The sequence below is a fragment of the Papilio machaon genome, chromosome W, assembly GCF_912999745.1.
Source record: "Papilio machaon chromosome W, ilPapMach1.1, whole genome shotgun sequence".
Classification (NCBI taxonomy): Eukaryota; Metazoa; Arthropoda; class Insecta; order Lepidoptera; family Papilionidae; genus Papilio; species Papilio machaon.
In genome coordinates, this window is record NC_060015.1 from 4,312,879 (window position 1) to 4,324,481 (window position 11,603).

The window sequence follows — 11,603 nt, forward strand, 5'->3', positions numbered from 1 at the left end:
GGCGTGCTGCTCGGCAACAGGTGCTGCATTGGCGCGCTGCTCGCGACAGGTGCTGCACTGGCGCGCTGCTCGGCGACAGGTGCTGTACTGGCGCGCTGCTCGCGACAGGTGCTGCACTGGCGCGCTGCTCGGCGACAGGTGCTGTACTGGCGCGCTGCTCGCGACAGGCGCTGCTGTGGCGCGCTGCTCGCGACAGGCGCTGCTGTGGCGCGCTGCTCGCGACAGGCGCTGCTGTGGCGCGCTGCTCGCGACAGGCGCTGCTGTGGCGCGCTGCTCGCGACAGGCGCTGCTGTGGCGCGCTGATTGCAGACATGCACCGCTGAGGCGCGCTGATTGCAGACATGCACCGCTGAGGCGCGCTGATTGCAGACATGCACCGCTGAGGCGCGCTGATTGCAGACATGCACCGCTGAGGCGCGCTGATTGCAGACAGGCGCGGCTGTGGCGCGCTGATTGTAGACAGGCACCGCTCAGGCGCGCTGATTGAAGACAGGCGCGGCTGTGGCGCGCTGATTGCAGACAGGCGCGGCTGTGGCGCGCTGATTGCAGACAGGCGCTCTGCTTGTAGACACGCGCAGCTGCGGCGCGGTGCACAACACAGCTACATAGTAGGAAACAAGACCGGACCAAATCTGCATCTATATCAATAATGGTGTCCTCGGTTATTTGATCATAACTCTTTATGGTTTCAAAACATTCGTCACATGACCACGCGAGCCATGACATCACTGGCAGCCCGCAGTATGCCAGATACTGAACGTCCCGCAGTCCGTTCAATGCCTTAATTCACAAGATCATGTAGGGCAAGCGTCCCGCAGTCCGTTGCCGATAGGAGCGTCCCGCAGTCCGTCCTCTACATGATATTAATGGCAGCCCGCAGTATGCCAGATGCTTAACGTCCCGCAGTCCGTTTAATACCTTACTTCAAAAGACCATGTAGGGCAAGCGTCCCGCAGTCCGTTGCCGATAGGAGCGTCCCGCAGTCCGTCCTCTACATGATATTAATGGCAGCCCGCAGTATGCCAGATGCTGAACGTCCCGCAGTCCGTTCACAATCTCACTTCTGCAGTTGGGTATCCCGCAGTCTACGCAACGCAGAGCATCTCGACAATACATGGACAAAACTAACTGAACTAATAAAGGGCATCAATGACTATTACGACATAATGACATACGTCTGACTCAGGTAATGGCTTAACACGCTCAGCGCAACCGACTAGCCTTACAAGTTTACTTTAAAATGAAAAAATCATGTTGGCATGTAACGTGTTAAATCTTGCCACGACTCGGCTTTACCTGACCCTCACTAATAAAATGATCAAGGTATTCAATTTCAGTTTTTAGTAAAGAACACATCTTTAAATTAATTGAAAAGTCTAATGTTGACTTATTTGGCATCAAAACTTGAAATATAAAAATATTGGTTCGATCTTACCGCAGTACAAATTGAATAGATCGCGTCGACAATCCTGTCTGCTGTGAAATACACAGACAGCGCGTGAGCCTCACTACCGACATATTCCCATACAGAATACACGGCTTGGTCCACGCTACCCATGTTTCGCGAACACTGGTACGACTCTGATTTCGACTCAACTTGCTACGACTACAACAATTATCACGGTAACGATCTGACATTTTTCTCTTTGCATTTATTTTCACGAAAATGCAAACACAAACACAGAGTGAGCAAAGTGGATAGAATCACGTGGATCCTATCCCACTTCTGATGTAAGATATTTGATGCAAAAGTATTTTAAAAGAATTAAACTAACAGCGAAACAGTGAATTTAACTCTACTTCATAATAATCCTCGCTGTAGTATAAACTTTAACCGAACGTAAGTAAACAAAAATGTCAGACGTTCCGCAATGACGGATGGAAAGAGACTGTCTCGAGCAGCAGCGCACGCTTCCTTATAAAACCTTTTTTTTGTGTGGCTACCCTCAACAGTCCTAACAATATTATATTAAAAAATATTCGACTTTTTGTTCCTCCCATACAAAACGCCAATTTCATATGTAAGGACCTAATATTAAGTAAGGATATAGTAAGGATAATGGGGAGTTCATGTAATGAAAATTTAAAAAAATTTAAAAAGTCCCAAAATTGTTGAGTGTTCACGTATTGAACTTTTATTTTTTTACATTGATAAAAAGTATATGTATGGATTTGGAATTGAAAGGGGAAGTGTTGGAATATAAGCGTAACCATATAGTGGCAACACTAACGGAATGTCACTCTCTCTTCCGTAATGGCCGTCTAACGTATCACGCGCATCTCCTTGTACTAATTTTGTAATTACTTTAAATATACTTTAATTCATAACTAAAAGTATTTTATTTAACCAACAACAGGTTATGGGCCCAGCGTACCTGTAAATCACTTAAGGAAAACTTGGTTAAATAAAAATAAAAGTTCAAAGTCGACAACCGCGTGGCGCCGGTGGCGTCGGTAATTTTATTTTCAGCTTATTGTGTGAAATTAAGTTTAAACTTATTACAATGGCTGCAAATACATTTTCAATAGAAAAATTAACTGGACGAGAAAATTTTGCGACTTGGAAGTTTGCTATGCAGGCATTGTTGCAACTTGAAGATCTCTGGACATGTGTTATCTCCGAGGGCTCCGTCAGCAGAGACAAAGATGTCAAAGCTAAGTCCAAGATAATTCTTTCTATCGATCCTCAATTGTACGTCCACGTGCAAGACGCCACAACTGCTAAACATGTGTGGGACAGCTTATCCCGGGCATTTGAAGACTCCGGCCTACTAAGAAAGGTAGGATTATTGAAAGAACTAATTAAATAAAATAAATAAAATAAAATCCAGTTTATTAGCCAAAAACAAAACAAATTACACTTATAAGGATATCGATTAATGAGAAAAACAAAAAAAAAATAGTTCTTGGCTAATGGGAAGAGGCTCAGCTGATGCTGCCTCCAGCTTGTCACTGAAGGCCGCGCTGGTTTTCAGCCTCCCTGTAATTTATATACTAGTATATTACTCTAATAAGGTGCAGATAATTTAGTACAGGGGCAGTTGAGAGTTCAGCCATTCATTCATTCATGTGTGTGCGCGTGTGTATGTGTGTGCGTTTGTTTGTGCGATAGAGATAAATTTATAGAAATACATACATATATACACATGTCCATATATATATATATATACACATATAAAATATATACAGATATATATAATACATACATAAAATACATACACATATGTACAGTGTGTTTAAAAATCGATAAAGTATTTATTCAATAAAATATTTATTCAGGACTGAAGGTTTAATAACAACAAACAAACAACAATACAGACCGGTTATAAGGGTAATTTAGTTTTTTTAATGTTAAAGTAACGTAGGTTTTGAGTCAAACATTGTCTCCTTAGTAAAACAGTTTTATATTTATTTTTAAATGTTGCAATACTCATATTGTGCCGCATTGGAGGTGGCAGGTCATTCCAAATCTTAGATGCATTAAATTTAAAACAACCATTAAATCTAGCCGATCTTGAATACGCTACAGCCAGTAAGTTCTCACAAGCCGATCTTAGATTTCTATTAACAGCGTTTCTTCTAAAGGTTAATAACTCAAATAAGTATGTCGGGTTCTGTTTCCAAATCACTTTCTGAGTTAGACAAGCGTATTCAAGTTCTCTTCGAGCCCTCATGTTAAGGATGTTGTTTTTGTTCATAAAAGGCGTTACGTGCTCTCGTTTTGGTACTGCAAAGCAGTATCTAATACACGCATTTTGCACTCGTTGTATTGCTTTCTCGGCACTCGTTGTTAGTCTTGGGCCGTACACCGTGCTACAGTAGTTGAAGGGAGAGAGAACCAATAAGTCTGTTAGTTGAACACGCAGTTCTGATCTTAGATACGGCCTTAGCTTGTACAGAGACTTAAGCTTAAAAAATGCACCTCTGATTTTCCTGTTAATCATCATCATCATCAGCTCACTATACGTCCCCACCGAGGGGCTCGGAGCCTACCCCAAGTTAGGGGTGACTAGGCCATAGTCAACCACGCTGGCCAGTGCGGGTTGGTGGACTTCACACATATCATTGAATTTCTTCTCAGATATGTGCAGGTTGCATCACGATGTTTTCCTTCACCGTAAGAACGTCGGATAAATGTACATATGTAAATCGAAAATCGAAAAACACATTGGTACATGGCGGGATTCGAACCCAGGACCTGCAATTTGCAAGTCAAGTGCTTAACCCCTGAGCCACCGACGCTCATAGATTTTCCTGTTAATGTGTTCGTTATACTTTTGTTCACCATCCATTACAAGACCTAGATTACTTGCCTCGGTTACCACAGGTAAAGGAATATTATTCATATGGACTGTTTCGCCGGAGTCTAGTACGTCTCGAATTTGTTTTTTGGTACCTAAAATTAACATTTTTGATTTACCTGGGTTTATAACTAAGCCGTTTCGTTGTGACCAGTCGTATATATTTTGTAAATCATGATTAATATTTTTTACTGCTTCTGATGTCATGTTGCTGTCAAAACTATGGTATATTTGAGTGTCATCTGCATAGAGATGATATTTGCAGGTCTTTATCTGTTCCGGAAGGTCGGCGGTAAAGAGAGAGAAAATAACGGGACTAAGTGTTGAACCTTGCGGTGTCCCTCGTTTAAGTTTTTCTGCTTTAGAGTAGTTTTTCTGGCCATTAACATTCTCCGTCACCACAACTTGCTCTCTGTCTGGAAAGTACGACTGAAACCACTTGCAAGTGTTATCTCCCATAGCCGTGATATTTTAATTTTGCTATCAGTAAATCTGAATCTAAGCAATCAAAAGCCCGGGAGTAATCGAGGAGGATCAAGATAGTGCTTTGACCTCGATCTGATGCCTCGGTGATTTCATTTGTCACATATAGCAAAGCAGTTTCTGTGCTGTGACCCTTACGAAAACCAGATTGAAATTTAGGAATTATATTTTTTGTTTGAAGATAACTTTCTATCTGCTGTAAAACAACCTTTTCTACTACTTTAGATAAGATTGGTAGCAATGAAATGGGTCGTAGCTCGCTCAGACTATTGATCGTAATACTTTTAGGTAGTGGCTTAACAAGTGCTCTCTTCCAACTTGTTGGGAATGTGTTTGTTTCAATCGATCTATTAATAATTTCCGTGATGACCGGTATTGTTGCGTCTAGTGTCAGAGTAAGCATGTCTATATTTATGTCTTCGTGACCAGAGGCTCGAGTCTTGATTCCGTCTAAAATTTTTTGAACTTCAGTTTCATTTGTTCTTTGTAAGCTGAACTGTACGTCAATGGGTCTGATTGCGTTTTCGTAGAACTTAATTACATTTACATCTATATTTACGTTAACAGGTGAGTCCAAGAAAGGGTTATTTAATGCGTTAGGGTCATTTAAATGATCAGGAATTGCATTTGGTCGCTTATTATTTAAGGTTGTCATTTTTATGTTTGTCCACAATTTTTGAGGATCTCTTAGATTATTATTTATGAAGTTATTAAAGTATGCTCTCTTTTCTCGTGCCACGGATGCTGTTACCAGATTTTTAAAGGAGCGGTAGTATTTAATAGCGGATTCTGTCTTTGTTTTTTGAGCCCTTTTTAAAGCTTTGTCTCGCAAGCTCATCATAAACATAATATTATCTGTGATCCATGGTTTGGGTTTTTCTTTTAGAATTCTCTTTTTTAACGGAGCGTGATGATCAAATAAGGTTTGAATTTTATTATTTAGGCATTCAACCATCTCATTGACATCTTCTGATTCTAAAATTTCATTGAAATTAGAGTCCACTAAATGTTGTTTAAACAGCTTTTGATTTATATATTTTAAAGAGCGCGTTAGTTTTATTGTTTTTACGGGTTTTGGCTTTTTGATATTGAATTCAGCTAATACCATTCCATGGTCACTAATACAACTATTGTGGACTTTTAATTAATTACACAAGTAATTTTTTTTACACAGATTAGCAGCGTTTGTCATAATAACATCGATTAGTGTCGCAGTATCGCTAGTTATTCTAGTTGGCTCCTGAACCACCTGCTCCAGATTATGCTGACGACAGAAGTTCACGAGTTCTTGCGCACGTGACGAGTCTAATTTGTTCATATCAATATTAATGTCACCCAGTATACACATATAGTCACAACCTGAAAAGCAACATATTGACTCACTAATTGCTTCAAGAGCTATATGGGGCGCAATATCTTCTGGCCGATAGGCGGTGCCCAAGGCCATTGTAGCTCCTGGCAGCTGGACTTCAATCCATAATTGTTCTATGTTCGAGATACTGTGCTGTTTTTTCCGTGCCTTAATACCTATCTTTACATAAAAGCCTACGCCACCGCCTCTGCTTGTTTTACGGGCTTTATGGAAGAATTTATAATTTGGTATGACGAGTGCAAGTGATTGTTGGCCTTCTCGAAGCCATGTTTCATTGAGAGCCAGAATATCAAGGTCATATTTTAAAACAGACATTATTAATTCATCTTCTCCTGTGTTCAGTGATCTTACATTCAACAGTCCTAACCTCAAACATTTTTTGTTTAGCCTAGCCATGTTGTAATAAATAAAATAAAGATAAGATATAAGGTATACTATATAAGGAATAAGGGTAAGTAATGTATCGTAGATATTGTAAATAAGTATTGTAAATAAGTATATTTAAAAGGTATTTATAGTATATTTTTGTGTATGTTATGTAGTACATTACGTTAATTGTTCTTTCTGTTATGTTTAAATGAACGGTGTATCTGTGTATCTGTAGACATGTAGTTGTGTTCGAGTGTATGCGGAGTAATTGTTTGTGTAATATTAGAGCTAATACACACAATTTAAGCGTTAATAACATTAGATTTATCATAAGTAGATGCCAACGGGTCATATCCAAAAATTTTTGTCAGACAATTCTCTGCATGAACCTCGTGTCGGGCCTTGCCTTGCTCTCTTCTAATGAAGATTTTTCCGTTACGTGTCCACACATACTTCCATTTTTCTTCCTTTGCTATTTTCCTCGTTGTGTGAAATAGTCGGCGTTTGTAATTTGTAAGTCGTTCGTTGATGTAGAAGTAAACAGCAGGTCCAGGAAGGGACATGCCTTCTGTGGTTATGCTGCGACAGACTCTGGCGGCTTTTATAATGTCATCTCTGGTAGCACGTCTTGAAAGTCGTAACATCAGCGGACGAGGCTTCTCTGGCGCTAGTTTGTCTGCTGTCGGGCGATAATAGCCCACCCGTTCTGCAAAAACTACATCTCTTTCGTCAAGACGAACATTAATTTTCTTCGCTATCGCAAGAACGACATGGACGGTGTTCTCATTTTGGGTTTCGGGTAAGTGTGTAATTTCGATATCATTGCAAAGCATATCCTGATCACGATTTCGAATGTCTGCCTTAAGTTCAGCTATTATAGCTTTAAGTTTCTCTGTTTCACTCGTATTAGACTCTATTTTCTTTTCGATAACCTCTATATTATTTTCTAAGTGATTAATTCTAGAATTTTGAGCTTCAATAATCCCCGAAAGGGAAGAAATCGCTTCAAGGAGTTCGGACATTTTACTACGAACGTTTTTTAGCTCTTCGCGGAATAGTTTTATGTCTTGCATCGCTTCTTCTGTAATAGTACTTTCAGATGGACTTCTTTTATCAGTATTTTTTAATTCTTTATTCCGACATGTTTTATTATTTGTTTCATCTGACATGATATTTGCTTGAACCGATGATTTGCTAACTCCTTTTTGTCTCTTATTTAAACAGGTTCTACATTTCCAACTGTCCTTGAGCTCCATAATGTTAAATCGCTTACTACTCACGTTTGCACACTCCAAGTCATATGCCAAACTACATAGCTCGCAACGTAAGTGTTCTCTTTTTGGTATTGGGTTATGACATCCAGCACATTTTTCCAAAGACGAGGTGGAGGACGACATTTTTAAATATTTATGACTTGAAAGAATCAAACGGAGCTTAAAAAACAAACAGCCCAACTTAATTGGAGATTATTTTGTTATTGATCTTCTTGGCAAACAATGTTTATTTTTCTTACTAAGAGATGGCGCTAATAAATTTAGTAAATGATTATTCTTTTGGTATTGACAAATTTAACGCCATCTATGTCATTGTACATCGAAACTAATTCGTAACTTCCAGGATTATCAATAGATGGCGTTAAAATTTTTTTGAAACTGTATTCCCGTTTATTAATTTATTTCATTAATTTTAGACGATTTTCTCTTAAATTTATTAGATTCTTTATCGGTACCTTAATTAGAAGAGACGCTGGTCGAGCTAAGCTGAAGGAAGTCACTGGTTTATGATCATTTTTGAAATGTTTGTTTTGATCGGACGGTTTCTTCTGCAATTGTTTAATGTATTTTTCACTTCAATTGTGCATATTTTGCCTTCACTCCACTTACACTACACTATTGTTTCACAGCGCACATGAGTAGTACTAAGATGAATAGAAATTAGTCTTCAATCTATTTAAAAACATTTAAAATATACGAGCCGATGTTAACTGTGAACACTAATTTAAATGCAAGTAAAGATATAGAAGAATATATCAGTAGTATTATGACGGCCGCCCATAAACTAAGAGCAATTAACTTCAACATTGATGATGAGTGGCTCGGAACATTAATGTTAGCAGGACTAACTGAGGACTATAGGCCTATGATAATGGGAATTGAAAGTTCAGGAATCACCTTGACTCTTAAATGATGTGCGGGTCGCTGCGACAGCGCTGCAGTTGTCGTCCTCTAACAATCTCTTTACGTACGTGCACGTCACTGCCCGCACGCGCTGATTTCCCTAACACATACGAAATAAAGTTTAATAAAAAACAAGTTTTAAAAGTGCGACAAAAACATTTTACAGGAATTTTAATTAACAGATCATTTGATGGAAACGGTCGGCCGCGACTTCTTTAGTGAAGTAGCTTAAAAGAAAAAAGTGCCCTATAGCATGCCCGAAGATTACCTGGAACAAACGCGGCCTTGCGAACATGCAACGTAAATACATCATGTTCACGAAATATGTTTTTTTTTTTTCAATATTACATACGAACACTCCAATTTTATTTTATAGACATTTTTAATATAGACTTTTTTATAGAGAGGGAGCAAACGAGCGGCGGAAACACCAAGGTGTTCATCGACGCCCATGGACATCTGCAATACCAGAGGAATCGCAGATGCGTTGCCGGCCTTTGAGATGGTGATACGCTCGCTTCTTGAAGGACCCTAAGTCGTCGCGGTTTGAAAATATGTATACACACCGGGTGTTCGTAGATCAGGCGGTGCCAGCGCTGGTCGTGCCCGAGGTGTGGGGCGAGGTAGCGGCGCTGGCGCAGGCGTGGGGCGGCGCCCGCTGCGGCCTCTCATTTCACCTCCACACGCCGCACCAGCGCTTTCTGACAGCTCCAGCGAGTAAACATGCCGTGCTAATACACGAGTCAATGTTTCCATTGTTTTCTGAAATAAAAATTAATCTTTAAACATGAATGGTGGCTTTAAACTTTTAAATGCTTCAACTACCAAGTTGTAATTTGTTGTAACGTTATAAAAGTTATCCTTACCGCCCTGTAAAAGTTAGTGAGTGTTGGCGCCGTTTCTGCTGCGCCATCTCTTAGGGCGCAGCAGAAACGGCGCCAACATTCCGCCCACCAAGAACTCTGTTCTTTACCGCCCACCATGGTGTATTTAATTCAAGGTGCCTAACGTGTGGTTTAGTAATCTCCCTTTTCCCCTTGTTTAATGCTGCTGATCTTTCGGGTTGCGTGTCTACTGTTATTCCAGATAAAATCCAACCTAATTTTGTATTTTGAGCAATCGTACCTGCCGAGCTCCTCAACAGTCCATCATCGATAATTTTTGTGTATACTTCAGCGCCTAGCAAGATGTCTATTTTGTTCGGCTCACTAAATATAGGATCTGCTAGTGTAATAGAATGCAATTCCCGCCAATTGGGGACGTTGCACCTTTGTGATGGTAAGTAGTTTGTGATTCTCTTCAAAACATAGGCTCTCACAGGTACAGTGAAGTGTGGGTTTGTTCTCGAGCGTATGTTTAACTCAACTGCGTACTTCGTACGCAGTTTGCTCCCTTCACCGAGTCCTGTGACCTCACCGTTAATTGTAATTCTTTTAAGACCTGCTGATTTCACAATGTCTTCAGTAACAAACGAGGCCTGGGATCCCTGGTCAATCAAGGCACGGTAGATGTGTGTGTTTCCGCTTTTTTGAAAGACATCTACTAGTGCTGCAGGAAGCAGTACTTGTCCAGGTTGTTTTAAAAAATGTGTAGCAATGTTTTCATGTTCCTGGGTGTGTATTTCTTCTCCGTGCTGTTTTTCTTCTGTTGTTGTTTTCCTTTTCCTGGGATGCAGCAACGAATGATGTTTTCCTTTGCAAATATTGCATCTTGTACTTCTCAAACATCTTTTAGCAGAATGATAGGGAATTAGGCAGTTAAAACATAAATTATTTTCTTTAACAAAATCTATCTTTTCTTCCTGACTAAGTCTAACGAACTGTTTACATAGGAAAATGAAGTGATTATCCTTACAAAATGTGCATTGGGCTGAAGACGCTGAAGACACTGTTGACACAGACGAATGAAATGTTTTGGTCTTACTCGTGCCTTGCTTTGAATAATCTTCCACCAATTCTAACGATTTAAATCTCATCTCAAGAAATTGATGTAACTGTTGAAAGCTCGGCATGTTTTCACTGTCCGCAGTTATGTGTTGTTCCCACAATCGATGACTCGTCGGATCTAACTTCGAAACGGTTATGTAAATAATTATGTCATCCCATGCATCAGTATTAATTCCCATATTTTTGAAACTATTAAGGCAGTCTAAAGTTGTGTATAGCAACTGTTTTAATAGATGAGCCGATTCCTGAGCAATCGTTTTCAAACTAAACAATTTTTTGAAAATGTTATTTGCAATGTACCTCTTGTTGTCAAATCTATTGTACAATGTTTCCCAGGCTTTAATATAATTGTCATTTGTAATAGTAATACTGCGGAGTAATTGTTCTGCCTCCCCGGCTACGAGTGACTTTAGATAATGCAATTTCTGAACATCATCTAAAGTTGTATTTTTATGAACGATCGATGTGAATAAATCTCTAAACGATGGCCAGTCTATATAATTACCCGAAAATGTGGGTATCTGTATCGCAGGCAACTTTATCTCTGTACTTGTACTAGTTCTCGGGCTAAGTGCACTACTTGTAGTCATTTCTTTATTTAATTCAATTAACTTTTCCTTTAACGAAGTCTTGTAAATTGTATAAAGTTCATCCAAATCATCAAACTTATCTAGACTAAAATACTCAACAGAACTTCTTTGTCCACGAAGAATCAACGCCGATATTTCTTCGTGTCCTCTTGTGAACGAACAATATAAACGTTCCAAGGTTTCTAGGCGATTTTCGACGTAGCTTGATGTTATTTTTTTTTTTTTTTTTTTTTTATATTGGAAAAGTTAGCGCTTGACCACGATCTCACCCGGTGAGGTGAAGATGTGGTCAAAAGATGGTACGCGCTAGCTTTGTAGATGCCTATTCACTCTACTCTTGAAGGCCCCCACATCGTATTTGGACG

At 39.7% G+C, this 11,603-nt stretch overlaps 1 protein-coding gene across 1 annotated transcript; it reads right to left on the bottom strand.

The window, feature by feature from the left end:
- Positions 1–6,827: 6,827 nt before the first annotated feature.
- LOC123722939 lies at positions 6,828–7,547 on the bottom strand. Its single transcript, XM_045685493.1, has one exon. It carries the CDS (start codon positions 7,545–7,547, stop codon positions 6,828–6,830), a length of 720 nt encoding a protein of 239 aa, XP_045541449.1.
- Between the last annotated feature and the right edge of the window lie 4,056 nt (positions 7,548–11,603).

Bases quoted from the DNA above. Each gene is read 5' to 3' on its own strand.
- LOC123722939 (XM_045685493.1), bottom strand. From the start codon at position 7,547: ATGTCCGAACTCCTTGAAGCGATTTCTTCCCTTTCGGGGATTATTGAA.